Source organism: Psammomys obesus, unplaced genomic scaffold (genome assembly GCF_907164565.1).
Source record: "Psammomys obesus unplaced genomic scaffold, mPsaObe1.curated_primary_1811, whole genome shotgun sequence".
NCBI lineage: Eukaryota > Metazoa > Chordata > Mammalia > Rodentia > Muridae > Psammomys > Psammomys obesus.
The window spans coordinates 30,242,056-30,259,680 of NW_026592118.1; the positions used below are offsets into that span (position 1 = coordinate 30,242,056).

At 41.7% G+C, this 17,625-nt stretch overlaps 1 protein-coding gene across 2 annotated transcripts in view; it reads left to right on the top strand.

The window, feature by feature from the left end:
• The window catches only part of Vps50 (VPS50 subunit of EARP/GARPII complex), a 104,219-nt gene extending 88,633 nt beyond the window's left edge, over positions 1-15,586 (top strand). For both annotated transcript variants that reach the window (XM_055612841.1, XM_055612842.1), the window contains exons 23-28: positions 4,109-4,257; positions 5,697-5,793; positions 6,567-6,725; positions 10,355-10,476; positions 12,097-12,286; positions 14,928-15,586. In XM_055612841.1, coding sequence (XP_055468816.1) covers positions 4,109-4,257; positions 5,697-5,793; positions 6,567-6,725; positions 10,355-10,476; positions 12,097-12,286; positions 14,928-15,047 — 837 coding nt within the window. In that variant the 3' untranslated portion in view covers positions 15,048-15,586. The remainder of the gene's footprint in view (positions 1-4,108; positions 4,258-5,696; positions 5,794-6,566; positions 6,726-10,354; positions 10,477-12,096; positions 12,287-14,927) is intronic.
• The last annotated feature ends 2,039 nt before the right edge of the window (positions 15,587-17,625 follow it).

Sequence of the window (17,625 nt, forward strand, 5' to 3'; positions counted from 1 at the left end):
GTGTTGTGAATTCTCAGTTTAGCCCTGTACCCCATTTTTAAATTGGATTATTTGATTTGTTGGTGTTTAATTTCTTAAGTTCTTTGCGTATTTTAGATATCAGCCCTGCCTGATGTAGGGTTGGTGAAGATCTTTTCCCAGTCTTTTGGCTGCTATTTTGTTCTATTTACAGTGTCTTTGATTTATAGATGCTTCTCAGTTTCATGAGATCCCACTTATTAATTGCTGATCTCAGCACCTGTGCTGTTGATGTTCCGTTCAGGAAGTTGTCTCTTGTGCCAATGAGTTCCAGACTTTTTCCCACTTTGTCTTATAATAGGTTTAGAGTCTCTGGTTTTATGTGAAGGTCTTTGATCCACTTGGACCTGAGTTTTGTGTAGGGTGATGAATACAAAAAATGCTCAGTGTCCTTAGCCATCAGAGAAATACAAATCAAAACAATGTTAAGATTCCATTTTAAACCAGTCAGAATGGCTAAGTAAAAAACTCAACTGACAGCACATGCTGGAAAGGATGTGGAGAAAGGGGAACACCCCTCCATTGCTGATGGGAATGCAAACTTGTATAACCACTTTGGAAATCAATCTGTTTACTATCTCAGAAAATTGAGAAATAATTATACCTCAAGACCCAGCAATACCACTCCTGGGCATATACCCAAAAATGCTCCACCATTCAATTTGCCTAACTATGTCCATAACTGCTTTATTCATAATAGCCAGAAGCTAGAAATAACCTAGATGTTCCTCAACAGAAGAATGGATACAGAAATTGTGGTACATTTACACAATGGAATACTACTCAGCAATTAAAAACAAGGAAATCATGAAATTTTCAGGCAAATGGATGGAATTAGAAAAGATCATCCTGAGTGAGGTAACCCAGACCTAGAAAGACACACATGGTATGTGCTCATTTATAAGTGGATATTAGACATATAACAGGATAATTATACTACAATCCACAGGCCCAAAGAAGCTAAGTAACAAGGAGGGCCCAAGGGAGGGTGCGGGAATGTCACTCAGAAGGGGAAATAGAACAGATAGCAGAAGTGGATGAAGAGAGGGAACCGGGCAGGAGACGGAATAGGGAGGGAAACAGGGTGGGGGTAAGATTTGGAGAGAAGGGGAGTGAGACAGGTGAGAGTGCTTCGAACAAGAAGGGAAACTGAGGGGGACATCTCTTTGTCAAGCTGGAGGCCTGCACCAGGCTAGGCTCATGAGAGGATATGGCTTGGTCCTCATATGGGGGCCTTGGAAAGGGGGGGGGGGGGGGGGGGGGGGGTCCTGTTTCTAACACAGACTCTGTTGCCTGCTTTTGGATCACTTCCCCCTTCTCCCTGGTAGCAGTACCTTGTCTGGCCTTAGGGGATGAAGATAAGCACAATCCTGATGTGCCATGATGTGCTGCGAAGGTTAATATGGTGGGGGTGGGGAGGGGAAGGGACAAGGAGGGGCAGTGGGGGGGGGGAATGAAGGGAGGAGGGGGCACCCTTGGGATGCACAGTAAATAAACTAATGTAAAATTTGAATAAATAAATGAAGACAAAAAACCTTAGACTTTTTCATAGTTTTATTTTCTCTATACACATCTTCGGATTTTCACTTTTAAGTTACAGTAGGCAAATGGAACCATTTTGACCTTTAAAAATGTTACCTGGAATAATTTATCATAAAAATTCAGTTTAAAATTTAGAACGTGTGTTTTCTACTTGAAGAGAAAGCCCACAAGATCTGATCAAGGGAAGGTACATGAGGAAGCTGCTGTTGCTGATCCAGTGCCAGGAATAAGTCTTTGCTCTTCGGTTGGATGGCTGTCTTTGTGACTGCTCTGTTGCTGTGATGAACACTATCATGAAAGAAAGCATTTAATTGAGGCATGTTTATAGTTTCATAGACCATAGTCCATTATCTTCATGGCAGGAATCCCAGGGGCAGGCAGGTGCTGGAGAAGGGGCTGAGAGCTACATCCTGATCCACAAGTTGGGGGAGGCAGAGCGGACAGAGAGACAGAGACAGACACTGGGCTCTTGAAAACTCAAAGCCCACTCTAGAGACACACTTCCTCCAACAAGGCCATACCTCTTAATCCTTCTAGTCCTAGCAAAGAGTTTCACTCCCTGGCATTCACATACACGAGCCTCTGAGAGCCATTCTTAGTCAAACCACCACAGTGATGATAGCTAAATTGCTTAAAATCTTTGGACACTTTTCAGAGTTTGAGACAGGGCCTCTGTGTAGCCCAGGCTAGCCTCAGACTAGTGATCTCCTGCTTCTGCCTCTTAAAGCTGAGATTTCAGGTGTGTCCCACCACACCCTGCTTGAACATTTGATTATTTTAAAAAAGTTTTCTATTTTCCCAGAAAAATCTGCTCATTTAAATTCTTTATGGTTGTAGGATAATGCCAACAAAAGGCAGCATGACGTGTACCATGATTAGAGAGATGGAAATTTCTTTCTTCAGTGGACCCCGTGTTCCTCTCATGAGGCTCCTGTTAGCTCAGCCACAGTACTGTTGGTCCCATTCATGATAAGCACTCCATTTATTTATGTCAGTCTGACATTTTTTGTGTGTGGCTGGTTCACTGAAGTATACTTGCCTATGTGTAAGCTTGGTGTAAGCAAATAATTGCCAGAAAAGTTGATGCCTGATATGCCACTGTTAACAGGAGCAAAGGAAGACACGAGCATAAAAACCTGGGGCAGTAATTCCAGTGCTCTTTGAATGCTTTGTAAAGGGTAAGACCAAAACACATTTGTGGTGAAGGAACCGAGAAAGTAGTTAGGCAAGTGCTTTAGCTCCTCCCCCCAGTGCCATTTATGAAACATATGGTCATTAAACCCTTCTTGTGAATTTCTCTTCTGGAAGCTTTTTTCAAAATGTTATAAATACATGATATTGCCAGGTCATTGCTAAGAAAGGAGCTATCAATCAGGCAAAGGTCATCATTGATTAATATCAATAGTATTGTTAGGTATTATTTGTGAGCCATTTTTAATGCAATTGTAATATTACCCCTCTGCTGTCCCCTCAAAAATAGGAAATGAAATTATCTTTCTTTGACATTGAATGCAGGGATTATTTAGGCGTCTGCTCTGAGGATGCTGTTTTCAGCAGCCATTTCTCATAGTTTCTTCAAAGGGAAGCTCACACACCCAGATGTAATGCTGTTCAAGTATGTCATCTCCAGCTTCTGGTCTCCAGCTTCCTCAGGTTGCCAGTTGAGCACTCCTTAGCTAAGACCTCGAGATACTCTTCCCTGCTCTAGACTGCTCACAGTATGAGGTATATCTCTGTGACGGGAATGTGTGTAGGTTGAACCTCGCTTACTCTTGGCCTGACACCATTGTTGCCAAAACCAAAGCAAAACCTGAATGCCAGGCAAAGATCCTTTAGTGAGGAGAGGATTTCTAGTGAAGCCTGGTGTGAGGTGAAAGTGAAGAGGATTAGAGACGAGTTTTCCTGACCCCGGATGAACTGCGTCAGTATTGTTAGCTGTGGAGCTGCTTATCTGATTTGGTGTCTGTCTGCTGGACAGGGCCAAGGAGCGCAGCTTGTCTGTGGACATCTCTTGCCTAGACTTACACCGACCAGACCGTCTGTGTTCTCATAGAAATCCGACGCAGACATACACAGCGCTGTTAGTTTTGTTGAAGCTATAACTGCATTTGAGTCCTGTCCTCTTGAGATTATGCCAGATTACCTTCGTTGAGTTTTGATTGTGAGATAATTTAATCAAACTGTACTTTGCTATTTATTTCACCAGCAGTTCTCAGGGGCCAGACCCTCACCTTCCAGATTTTGAGAGACATTGCTCTATGAAACTGCTGTCAGTTACTGAAGATTTCCTATGTTGGCTAACTGGGTTATGTACATATGGTGGCATGTTGTGTTGGCTGATATATGAAATAATTTTAATTTAGTATAAAAGAGGAAAATTCCACTAGTTGCAGATCCTAAAAGCAAGAAGGAAGGGCTGAAGCCAAGTGTGTATCATTGTGTGCCTCTGCCTGTGCTTAGGTTTTTGTGTTTAGTTCCACTTCCAGACTCATAGTTTATTACTGTTAGACATCCTGTTTCAGGTGTTCTCTGTGTGCTGTCTTTCCAGGAGGTTTCAGCTGATCCCACTGCCACGCTCACAGCAGCAGAAGAGAGAAAGGAGAAGGTACCCAGCCCACACCTCAATCAGCTAGTGATTTTGACATCAGGGGATACATTGTATGGGTTGGCAGAGAGAGTGGTAGCCACAGAATCCTTGTAAGTTGTTGAAAACAGCTGCTTTGCCATAAATATTTTAAGGAAAATTATGAAAAGTAAGCATTGTGTGTTATTTATGCTAATACTACTCCTAACCACTTACACATTGTTGCAAAATATGTTAGCATGGATTACTAATTGATTTTTTTAATTCCGTGGTTCCTTCAGTGTGTGTGTTCATGTATATGGGAAAGCTCAGGTTTGTGCAGGTGTGTGTCTTCACATATATGAAGGCCAGAGAACGACCTTGGATGTCATTCCTCTGATACTGTCCACCTGGTTTTTGAGACAGGCTCTCTCATTGGCCATTGCCAAGATTATGTGAAGAATGAGCCCTGGGGATCCACTTGTCTGCCTCACCAGGGCTGAGATTACAGTGTGCCACCACGCCTGAATTTTTATGGCTGGCTTTAATTATATGATTGAAAGTAAGAGAATATGTTAAGTTTTGATAGTTCACACGTTGATCCATATTAAGTAAAACTTTAAAAACTGAATGGTGTATTTCTACTTCCTGGTTGGCCAAAGAATCTATGGTAACTGTCGTCCATAGAGTTCACTTTGGGTATTAGGAAGAATGCTTCTTGATCTTTCTCAATCCCCAAGTTAATTCAAATAAAGCATGTAACCTGTTCCATAAGGTACAGCCCAGTGTAAGGTAAATACTCTATACATAACGGAAGTCTAAGAACAGCAGTGTTCAGTGGCAGTGTATCAATAGACAGCAGTTAGGGTCACTTACCCCGTGCCACTCCTGCATTCAGAATATATGTGCCTGCCTCGACCACGCCTGTTTGCTGTCTGTTAGGAATGTTTGTTTACTTAGGACAAGCATCCCTTTTGAATTTTGGAGTTCAAGTCTTTTGTATGTATTGAATGGAATCTTTAAGAGAAATCTTCTAGAATACAGGCCATGGACTGGAGAGTTGGTGCAGTGGTTGAGAGCACTTGTTGCTTCTGCAGGGGACCCAGGTTCAATTCCCAGCATTGACATAGCAGCTCACAATTACCCATAACACAAATACCAGGGGATCTGATGTCCTGCTCTGACCTTGATGGACACCAGGCATGCCCATGCAGTCCAAACACTCACATAGGAAAAAAAAAAAAAAAAAAAAAAACAGGTGCTTTTGTTTTAAAGCAAGCCATATTGTTTTAAGTTTTTATTTTTTCAAATGTTCCCTGGGCTCATATCTTACATGTGAAGGGGCAGAACTCTACACCTGAGAGCCTGCTATGCGCCTTGAAGTGACCGTTTTGTACTGATAAAGGAGCGTCCGCTGCTGCATGGTGTTAGGGAGACTTCTCCCGTTACCAGTGCAAAGTTACTAAAATGAAACAGTCCTCAGTTTTCCATCTTAACAGATTCATTACACAGGAACAACAGCACGTTCTAAATCCTTCGTTTTGTTTACACCCTGGTCATTTATTCTTTTTAGAGTGTTCCTGGCTGAACAGTTTGAGTTCCTTCAGCCACATTTGGATGCTGTGATGCCGGCAGTCAAAAAGCCCTTTCTGCAGCAGTTTTATTCTCAGGTCAGAGATGTTCTTGTCTGTCCTTTCAGCTGTGAGCAAGATGGAGCTGCCACCATCACTTAAGCTGTTTGCTAGGGTATCACTAGAGCTGAAGCTCCAGAGGAGCTGTATAACATGCACTTATTTGTTCATGGCTTCCTGTGTTAAATAAACAACTTCGTAAACATTATGAGTTTTAGTCTAGTGTGGGGGAGGGAAGGAAGAGAGAGACCGCGCATCAATTGGAACAGTATTTAGAAGGTATTAAAAGTGCCTTGAAGGAGGTCAGTGGCAATAAATTTAACCCAGATGGGAAGAGGGAGAGCTGAGTTTCGAGAAGGCTGTCTGGAGGAAGTGTCTAATCTGGACCCATCTGTAGGGAGCAACCTGGGGGAACACTGAGAAGAGAGCATGGCACATGTGAGTCTGGAAGGGAAACTAATACATAAAGTGCTCTTGGCCTGGAATTAGACTTTATTCCAAGGGTGCCAGGAAGGTCGCGGAATGTTGAAAAGAAGTGTGTGCTTTGGAAGGAATCTTTGGAGGTAGGTGAAGAATGTTAACTGGCACCCCTAGGAGTAGGTGGGGGTGGGGTCAGTTGGAATTCCAAGGTAAGGTTCCAGGGTGAGAGACAGGGGAAGTGGAAACAGGGCCTTTGTCTCATGTTAAAATGTTTTCTTAATTGAAATCTCTAACTGCATAGTGTATATTTTCATGTATGAAAATGCAAATTTTTCCCATTAGGTGTGGCACTTTGAGAAATAGTTGATTTTTGTTTCTGTGGCACATTTCAGACAGTCTCAACCGCCAGCGAACTACGTCGACCCATTTACTGGATTGTGGCTGGGAAAGCCATTGATTATGAACAGATGCTTCTCCTGATGACTAATGTGAAATGGGATGTCAAAGAGATCATGTCACAGCACAACATATATGTAGATGCACTGCTGAAGGCAAGTGCTCTGGGGACTTTCTTTGCTAATGGTTGCTCTTAGTGGGAGATGTGTGGCTCTAGTTAGTTACCACTCTTTTCTGGCATGGGGGGATTGATTGATATATGTGAGCTCTAAGTTTTGTTCTTATTTTGATCTGTGATACTTACAGATTTGTGTTTTGTTTGATTTTTTTTTTTTTTTAATTTTGCTTCCTCGTTTCTAACATTGAATTAGTTTATTGCATATCCTGGCTGCCTTTCTGAGAGAGCCCGGTAACCACAGCTCTAACCCAAGAAGGTTTTTCTATTTAATTAGAGTCCTTTCTACATCCCAGGGTATATTCATTTGACTGGGTCATATGCCTCACTCCAGGTTGTGTCTTCTAGCAATCACATTCCTTTTGCAGGGTCTTATCTAATCAGCTATTTGTGTGTGGTGCCTTCTTTTGTAAGTTCCCTAAAAAGAGTTGCAGTTCACCTTCTTTCGTTTGTACGGCAATTGGTAGCTATGACCACCTGATATGTGCCAGACCCGAGAGAAATCTCCAGAGTAGTTGCTAATTAAGAAGCTTATGTGACTTTAAGACAGACCTGTGCTGGTGTAGAGATAGGAGCCCATAGATACAATTCTGTGAATGAAACAAACCAGCCAAAGAGAGAATGTCAGGATATAAATGAGAGAGGAATACCGCTGGTCACAAAAGGAGTCTGATATTGGAGGTCAGGAAAGGTGCCGTGTGGAATATCTAATAAAAGAGTATCTGGGAAAAGGAAAGCAACTTTCAGAAAGATTTCTTTTTCACTCCTGTCAACGTAGAGAAATTAACCTCTACAGTCCTCATTTTTATCTCATTTATAATTGTTCTTAGTAGGCTGGGATACCTGAGAACAGTGAATCCGTAGATTAGAACATAGGCTAGGTAGAGTTGATCCACTGTGCCTGACCACAACTTATGGTGCCCTTCTGCAGGGTTACATACCTGTCTCCAGACTCAAAGGCCGAGTTTAGTAGTGTATAGGGTATCCTTGGTGCTCCCCGGGGTGGGTAGCAAATTTAAGTCTTCCATTTTTGTTGTCCTGGAATTGAGAGATCTTTTGTCTTCAGAGATGTCAATTGATGCTTTAAATTTAGAATCTGAAAATGAAGTGCATCTTATAAATAATGATACGTTGTCATTTCAGAACAGTATGTTGATTCTATTTTTATGACATGTTTTATTTCATTGAGATAATACACACATAGCTGTTTTTGTTTGTTTTTGCTTTTGTTCTTTTGTTCTTTGTCAGAGTTCAGATGCCTAGAAAGTCCACTGTCAGGGCTCAGACAGATAAGCTGTGTAGGTTGGGCTGATTTCCACAGAGCTCATCTTTCTATTGCGCATTCATGGGATGAAAAGGGGCAGGCAGCTGGCCTGAGCCACTGTTTTAAAAGCACCAGCCCCTGGGCATGGGAATACATGTCACCCTGGGGGTTGGATTTTAGAAGATGAACTTAAAGTAACAAACTTTGGGACCATAGCCCATGCCAACCGTTAGACATATGAGATAAAGGAAAACGTCTCTGTGCTCAGGTTACAGCTCTAGAAGACACTGCTTGCTTCCATATCTTAATTCCTTGAAAAATGATTATTCTAAAGAAGAGCCAGTTATCACTCAGGTTGTTAATCTCAGTCCACCCTTTTTTTAAATCAGCCCACGGCCTTCTTTAAACTTAGAGGTTAATCATCTGATAGCTTCTGTTCTTTGTGTTACTCTCCTGAATTTAAACTGGGTGAAAGCAAAACCTGCCGCTGCTCTCAAGTAATCCTGAGTCAAATGCAGTGCTCATGAACTTAGCAACAAATAGTAAGTTTGTGTATGAAGCCTATAGCTTTCAAAAGTAAAATATTAATGAGAATTACCAAAGTATGACTTGAAATCCAGAGTAGTTTACTGTAGCAGATGCATGAATAAATGCTATACATAGCCACTTCTGCTCTCCTGTGAGATCCGTGAAATGAAAGAGGTGATGGAGAGCAATTACTTACTTAGCTTTGATTTCAAAAGGTAAGCTTAGTGAATTGGAGATACGTTTCTTTAAAAAAATAATTAAAAGCAATGAACTGTTAAAAGTAAATCAGCAAGAAGAAGTGTGATTTGGTAAGTAGCCAAAGAGCAGTGCACAGCACAGCTGTCATGACAGCCAACCTGGCTGAGATTGCCTTTCCTGCTATGTCTCATTAGGACCTGGGAAGGCATGTTGGTCCCAACTTGCTAAATGTCTTGTCACTCTCTCTTCAGAAAACTGGAGAAAAATACCAGCCTAATTCTTCTTATATTTACGTGAAATGTATTGCCAGGGAAGTGTCAGCAGCGTTCCTTTGTATGCGAGCCTTTAGCTCACAGTTGTCCAAAGAAGCTATGCACTCAAGATGAACTGTTTACTGCTGTTACGAAGTCACCTGTGTTGCCTAAATTAGTTCTTCCTTGTCATTTTAAATATAATCTTGTTGTGAAAGTTAAGACATAAAAACGCTTAGTTTTCTGTAGCTAGAAAGTGTTCCATGATTGTTCTCCCTTGGACTAAAATGTTGTGACTACAGCATAACTTCCTAATTGTTTCGTGTGTCATTGTGTGGTTAATGTTAAATAATGCTTAGAAAAGCAAATGACTTACAAGGTTTCTCTCAAGGGGGTGTAAATACCAACAAGCTACGAAGAGTTGACTTTGAGTTGAAAGCTTACTAGAATCGACTGAAGGATCTGAAGAACCAGAAGGGTCAGGGACAGCACAAGAACACAGTCTGCAGATCTGGCTGACCGGGATTCATGGGGGCTCACAGAGATCAGGGAGCTTGTAGGGGTCTGGCCTGGGTCCTCTGCATATGTTTTGGCTGAGTAGTGTGGTGTTCTGATGGGAATCTTACCAGTGTGTGTGTGGGGGGGGGGGGGGGGGGAGATTGGGGCATCCCTGACTCTTTTGCCTGCTGGTGGCACCCTTTTCTTCCCACAGGGTCGCCTTGTCCAGCCTTGAGGAGAAGGTGTGTGTGTGGTCTTATTGTAGCTTGCTGTACTGTGTTTGCTTGATGTCCCTGGAAGGCTTGCTCTTTTCTGAGGGAGGGGCATGGATCTGTGGGAGGAGGAGGGATGAGGGAAGAGACTAGGGCAGGGGAGGGAGGGTAAACTGCCATCAGGAGGTAATCTATGAGAGAAGAATGTTCAAAACAAAACAAAACTGTTTCTTCAAGCCAAATAAGTCAGTTGCTTTTAGTCCACAGTGGACAATCATAGAAATTTAGGCATGATTAACATTGTTTAGTCAATTAATGGTGCTTATTTCTCTTTGGATAAACATAATGTATTTTGTGTTATAACACGGTATATTTTTTCTTAAACTATTTGTTTTTTATTTGCATATTGTGTGTATGGGAGAGAAAGAGAGATATGCACAGACAGAAGGGTAGTTCCATACTGAGCCATTTGCCAGCCCTGATTCTATACTAAGTTCAAATTGTCTATGGCACGAATTACTTCATCTTTTTTTTTTTTTAACTTCATTTGGTTAAAATATACATCTTTGGATCTTTCTTGTTAATCAATTTTTGTGTGTGTGTGTGTGGGAAAATACTATGTCATTAAAATTATAGCTATGACTTTTGTCCCTCTCAGGAATTTGAGCAGTTTAACAAACGGTTAAATGAAGTTTCTAAGAAAGTTCGGATACCCTTGCCTGTGTCAAATATACTTTGGGAACATTGTATCCGGTTGGCTAACAGGACAATTGTGGAAGGGTAAGTTTCCCGAAAGCACTAACTATGTCTGACATTGTGGCATAGTACATGGATGACATGGCGACGGACAGAGGAAGCGCAGAGGGAGTGATGAGTGGCGGACACGCTTGAGACTGTGCGTGAGAGCAATCCACAGGGCACACTGTGCCTCTCTCCGCTGGGCTACTGTGTCGCTACTGAACCGAGATAGCAGAGGAATGAGGGGTACAGAGCCGCTAGATGGTCCGAGAGGAAAACTGATAATTACTGTCTAATAAGTTTTGTGAGAATTCTTAACATTTATTGAACATTATTTACCAAGCCAAAGATTTCACAGATTTTATCGACAAGTCCTGACTTGCCTCAGTTTTTAATTGTCACTGGGAAATCTTGGGTCCAGATAATGAGTAACTTGTCCGGGTCTAAGTGTTCGGTCGCAGGGAAGGCTTCTGAACTCCTGGTGCTCTGACGGCACCGCGCAAGCCCATCTTCATGTGCTGTAGCTCTGCCAGTCTGTCCATGCTGGCTTGACTTACTTGATGCTAGCCCTACTCTGTCCACATCGTCTGGCACAAAGAAGAAAATGGGCCCAAGAGGCAGACATCTATTTCAGAGACTGTGCACATTGAATTTTATGCCCTCTTTCATCGGATTTCTCTTTCCTTTGTCTTTGTTATGAAAAGAATGTCTGAGGCCAGGCAATGGTGGGGCACACCTTTTCCGACTTCCAACCCTTGTGGAGGCAGTGGCGCATAGAGCTGTTGCGTTTGAGGCCAGCCTGGTCTACAGAGCGAGTTCCATGACAGCCAGGGCTACAAAGAGAAACCCTGTCTCAAAAAAAACAAGAAGAGAATTCCTTAGAAAGTGGGAAAGTGATTCGTATGACTGACCTATTAAAAGAGTAGTGTTGTATGTAAGACAGCCATGTCAACAGCCACTAGTATTGACAGTAAATTTGTTTAAGCAGAAAGCCGTAAATATGTATTACGTTTTTACATCAAACCACTTTTATCTTTACACACACACACACATCCATCGATTACTAAGTAATATTAGTTGTGATTTTTCTGCTCAGTTTCTTTAAGGAAATGGCTCATTTTCTAACTTTGAATACATCACTGACTTAAGAGTGGTAAAATATTGTACTGTGGGGTTAATATATCTATTATTATTAGATATATACCTTAAAACCTATATTTCAGTAGTGAGATTTATCAGAATACATTCATGAATTGTTATATTATGGAAAATATGTACAGTGTTGATGGAAAAAATATTTCATTTGTTCCTTTTTCATTGAGTTGCTACAGTATCAAAATGTTTTCTAACATAAGTATGACTTTGGAGTATTTGAGCATAGTTTTATAAATAATTCCTGGTAGCCAGAGTACCTGATTGAGTGTATCTCTCTTGCATACAACTGTGTTAGAAAACTGTAGTCCAGAGAGCAAAGAAGAACCTCTGAGCTGTTTACTTTCTTTGTTTTGCAAGCAAAGAAAGTAAAGAATAGGTAGGGATAGTACTGAAAACTAAGCAGATACATAAATGATTAGCATGAGCACAGCCCACTCCTGGGACACAAGGCTCCTATATTGTTTTTCTTACCATCTCATCACCTGTTCTCATTGTTGTGTCTCTTAGATACGCCAATGTCAAGAAGTGCAGTAATGAGGGTCGTGCCTTGATGCAATTGGATTTTCAACAATTTTTAATGAAACTTGAAAAACTAACTGATATTAGACCCATTCCTGATAAAGAATTTGTGGAAACATATATCAAAGCCTACTACCTAACTGAGAATGACATGGAACGCTGGATCAAAGAGCATAGGGTGAGAGCAAGGGTCAAAGTGTGCTGTCTTCCATTGTGCTATTCTTGTTTGGTATGTTGTATAAATCAGAAAATGAACCATGTAGTCATGAGAGTGAAATACAAAGAAAGATGTGGGTTCCCTTGTAAGGGGAGCTGGGGCTGACTCTGACAAGGACTCTGTTGCCTGCTTTTTGATCACTCCCCACTGGTGGGGCTGCCTTGCCTGGCCTAAGGGGAAGAAGACAAGAAGATCATTTTGCCCATATTTACACCCTCTGTGTGATGTCTTTTGCCTGGTCAGATCCTCTTGAGTTCTTTTGAACTGTGCCCTAGAGTTTCCTGTGCTGCATCAAGGGAAGAGGCCGAGTGTGGTTTATATCAGACTCAGTGGAGTGTGGTAACCCAGAAATGATCGATAAAATGTAGAACCTACGTTTCTACTCTTACACAGTGAGATGGTAGATCCTCATCGTGGCCTGTAGGGGTGATTAAAAAACACTTCATACCCCAAACTTCCCCTGCCTACAAGATGTACAGGGATAAAGATAGAGCCGAGATTGAGGGAATGTTCAACCAATGTCTAGCCCAACCTGAGACCCCCAGCCCACGGGAGAGAGCCAGCCCTTTATGCTATTAATGATACTTTGCTATGCTTGCGCCTAGCACAGATGTTCTCTGAGAGATCCCACCCAGCAGTGGATCAAAACAGATGCTAAAACTCGCAGGCAAACATTGGGTGAACCATAGAGAGCCCTGTGGAAAAGTGAGGGGAAGGGTAGAAGGACCTGGAGGTAGCAGGAGCTCCACAAGAAGACTAACAGAGCCGACTAACCAGGGCCCGGAGGGGCTTGTGGAGACTGAAGCACCAACCAAGGACCATGCTAGGCTGGCCCTAGGCCCCTACTCAGATGTAGCGGACAGCAGCTCAGAGATCATATGAGGCCCGTAGTAAGGGGAGCAGGGGCCAACTCTGACATGGACTCTGTTGCCTGCTTTCTGATTACTCCCCCATGGAGGGGCTGCCTTGCCAGGTCTCAGGTAAAAGACAAGCTTAGTCTGTTTTTTTTTAGTTACATTTTATTAACTCTGTATCCTGCTCCCTCATTCCCTCCCAATCCCACCCTCCCTCTCATCTCCTCCCTCCCCTTTCCAAGTCCACTGATTCTTGATGCGAATAGATGAACTAGGATGGGTCGGTGGGGGCTCGCCTTTTCTGAGGAATTGGGGAAAGGAGGAGGGAGGGTAGGACCATGAGGAGAAGAGGGAGGGGTCTACCAGCAGGATGTAAAATAAATAAGTAAATAAGTACTTAAAAACAAACAAAAACAGAAAAGAAAAAAAAAAAAAAAAACACGTCATACTTATGGTTACACTTTTACCAAGCATTGGAGTTTATCTTTAATACAAGTTTGGTAGTTTTTCTTCCATTATTTAAGACTTCTGAATTTCTGAAGCTTAATTGATTACCAACACACAAACATTTTTGGCAGAGAGCACTTCTCTGTAATCCTTGAATAATTTGTCTGGATAGACAGTTTGTGAAGGGTCCTGAGGAAAATGTGGAGAATATTAAAGCAATCTGCAGCCATGCATGGACAGCCTAAGTCCAGGACCAGCCTTCACCTCATAGAGTTTAGGGCCAGCTTGGGCTACAAGAGTCTGTCTCAAACAGAACAAAATAAAGCAACCAAACTAAAAAAAGAAAATCATTAAATCTTAATACTTGTAATAACTCCAGTGTTTTCTTGGCCAGTACACATGAGTAAAAGAAGAGTAATTTTCTATTTCATTTGAGTAAGGAAGTGAATTACCATTTGTATTTAACTTTTTTGACTTACCCTTTTGAGTTTTATCATTGTAAAAGGTGAAATGCACTTTAGTGTAGTTTCTGTAACTGTCTAGTGTCTGTTGGAAGCAGGTTGAAATGTGCATGCTGTTTTTAAGGACGTTTTGATGAATAAGCCAGAATTGAGAAAAACTTGGGGCTGGAGAGATGGCTGAGCAGTTAGGAGCACTTGTTACCCTCGCAGAGCTGACGCCTAGCCTAACCCAGCATCTGCGTGGTGGCTCCCAGACATTTGCAGCTTAGGCCAGGGGATCGAGCGCCGTCTTCTGACCTCTGCAGTCACCAAGCACACGGGTAGCGCATGTACACACATAAAGGCAGAATACTCCTATACATAAAGGTAAAATAAGTAAATCTTTTATGTCATTTAGGGTGTCTTTCTGATTCATTGCGTATGTGTTTTCACGTCTTAAAGGAGTCATTGTTCCTTTGCAGATTGTAGCTAAAATGTACCATATAGAGTGCACTTCAAAATTTGAAATGGCAAGGCATTTTGATAACTTAAAAGCAGACCATCTCAGGAACAAGTACAAAGTATGTGACCTTTAAAGTGATAAAGAGTGCATTACATTACTTTGTCATTTTAGCAGATTCTGTTGCTGCCCACCCGAGTGCATTTTGCCCCAGCTCCTTGCCTGCATCACACAGAGGCAGTTTGCCTCCTATGTTCCAGCTCTAAGTTCCACTGTTCTGGCTTACAGTGCTCAGAGACGCCCACCAGCATCAGATAGCTGCCTCTTCCTCTGTTGTGTTAATCAGACACATCAGTTTTAGTACATTGGGTATTAACTTTGGATTTTCTTTCTTTGGGCAGGAATATTCAGCAAAGCAGTTGACCAACCTGGTGAATGTTTGCCTGGGATCTCATATCAATAAGAAAGCGAGACAGAAGCTTCTAGCGGCTATAGATGATATAGACAGACCTAAAAGATAATGAGCACAGCTCTGTCCGTAGAGGCATTGATCTCTCAGCCTAGACGACATGAAAGGCGGTTCTTCATGCACTCTTGACAATTGTCTGCTAAGAAAACTTTGAGCATGTCCTTTTGAACTGGAAAACAGAAAATACTTAAGTGCGTGTGGTGTTCTCAAGTGACTTTTATATGCTCTCTTCAAATTTTGTTCTTATTTGTTATAACTTTTCCTGAAATGGTCTTATTGTCATAATTATTACTATGTGGCTACAGTTATACATTTTACAGAAGGATGTATTATAAAAACATAGTTAGAAGGAATGGTGGCTAATGGATTTATGAATAGCTTTTGGAGAGTGTGTTAATAAACCTGAGAAGATGAATGTACAGTATTTCCTAATTATGAGCATTGCATGAGAATTAAAAAAAAACATGTAATTAAAATAGTTGGAAAAATCAATATGTTCTCTGTTTTTAACTGTCAGAGCTTCTGCCAGGGTTAATTTGGTTATAATTGTGATCATAAATGATGAAATCTAATAAATGTACTGTAAAATGATCAGCTATGTGAGACTCCATTTTGATATGTCTCTCTGACAGGACGGTTTTAGGGAAGAATAATGTCCAAGTTTTTTTAGTATGTTCTCACCTTCGTTCTCTTATGTCCTGAAACAGCTGCACGTCATTTTGTTGCATGCACTTTTCCAGCTCCTGAGTAGTATAGTAAACAACTATCACGAGTTTCCTTTTCTATGAAAATATAAAATATTCTACAAGCGTTTCTGTCTTTGAATTCACCTTTTAGGACAACAAAAATCTGGATTGAATGGCTGAAGGCAGAGTTGGTGTTAGTTATGTGTAAGTATGGCCTGTGCATGTGTCTTCTTTAAACATTTGCTCTGTAGCCCAGGTGTGAAATCTGTGACTGTTATCAATGCAGATTTCAGAGCCCAGATAATTCCCCTGTGTTGCTGCTCTGAACTTTTACCAAGAGATTAAGCATCTTTTCCTGATACATACACCACGAAAGTCAGTGTTGTATTTGTGTGTTCTTTCTGACTTAAGGGTGCAGGCTTTCTAAGCTGGTGACATTGGTCAGGGGTTACTGTGCAGGTCCGTGACATCAGCAGCCCCCAGGACCCATTAGAAATCTGTCTTGTCCAGTGAGTCTGAGGGGATGAGGTGATGAGCGATGGGCGGCTGTGTTTGGCGTGGATCTGATAGGAAGACAGTTGCCACCATTTCCCTCCGTCAGGAGACAGAGAGGTATCATGTGAAGCACTATCGGCTTGCGGGGGGGGGGGGGGCGTGGGTGATCACTATGCTGAGTGTTATTTGTTTTCAACCCTCTGCTCATCTGTGATCCATGTAAAGCTTCCCCGTAACAAGATGAGTTTGGTGCATTTTGGTCTCCTGGTGGCAGAAAATTGGGTACATCTAAGGTAGATTCTCGCGAAGACTCCATTTATTCTCACCCACTTGAAAATAAAAATAAGAGCCTTCCTTGGTCCCTATGTTTAAATGGCACTCTCAGTTGGGTACATAAAAAACTAATCTATCTTATTTATTTCTTAATTGACTAGAGGCTGCTAATTTTTTTTTTTTCAACAGAATTTTCTGTTTAATTTCCATTCATTTGTACTTTACTTACCTCTGGATAAAATGAGCAGCAATTACTTGCCTGGTAGAGCCTGGTTCTTCCTGGGTAATAAGACTAGATACAAAAGAAATGCTTCCTTCAAGATAAGAGACTCAGCCCCATCCTGCAGCCCACCTTCTTGGTTGGTTTCCATCTTCTGAATAAAAAGAGAAGGTTTTTCTCAGTGCTTTTCCAAAGGTTTTGTTTTGTTAATGCATTGAAGGGTAACATTATGAGCGCAACATCAGAAGAGTAATAGGAGACTCAAGTCCCCAAATTACCTACTAACAGCAGAGACCAGACATTTCTTGAATACATTATCAGTGCCGCTGAATGACAACACCACAATATTTTCAGAGCTATGTAAATAGAACTGAAAAGCTGAGAAAGTAAATGGAGTTACTTCTAAGAAATGTCTGCAGCTAGCCTCCTGTGCCCCTCTGAGTCTCTAAGTTTTTCTTAATTTGAACATTTTACATGAAAGTGTCTTGCAGAGTTCAGAACTTCACATTCATATGGGAGCATGATATCCTTTGATAAATCATAATTATTTATACAAATATATTGCTTCACCTTTTTTATTTGTTGTTTTTTTTGTTTTGTTTCATTTTGGTTTTTTCAAGACAGGGTTTCTCAGTGCAGCCTTGGCTGTCCTGAACTCACCTTGTAAACCAGGCTGTCCTGGAACTCACAGAGATTCCCTCTGCCTCTGCGTTTGCCTTCCTAAGTGCTGGGATTGCAGGCGTGTCCCTCCCGCCCCCCACGCCTGGCTCCTTCATGTTTTAAAACATGAGGAAGATGCACAACAGCTCAAATGAACTGATTTGTTTCTGCTTACTCAGACCATGTGAACACTCACATTCACTGAAATCCTCTCAGTTACTCTGCTTACTAATCAAATTTCAGTGGAGGAAAAGCCTGGGTAGCAGTTTATCAAATCTTTGGGAAGAACCTCCTTT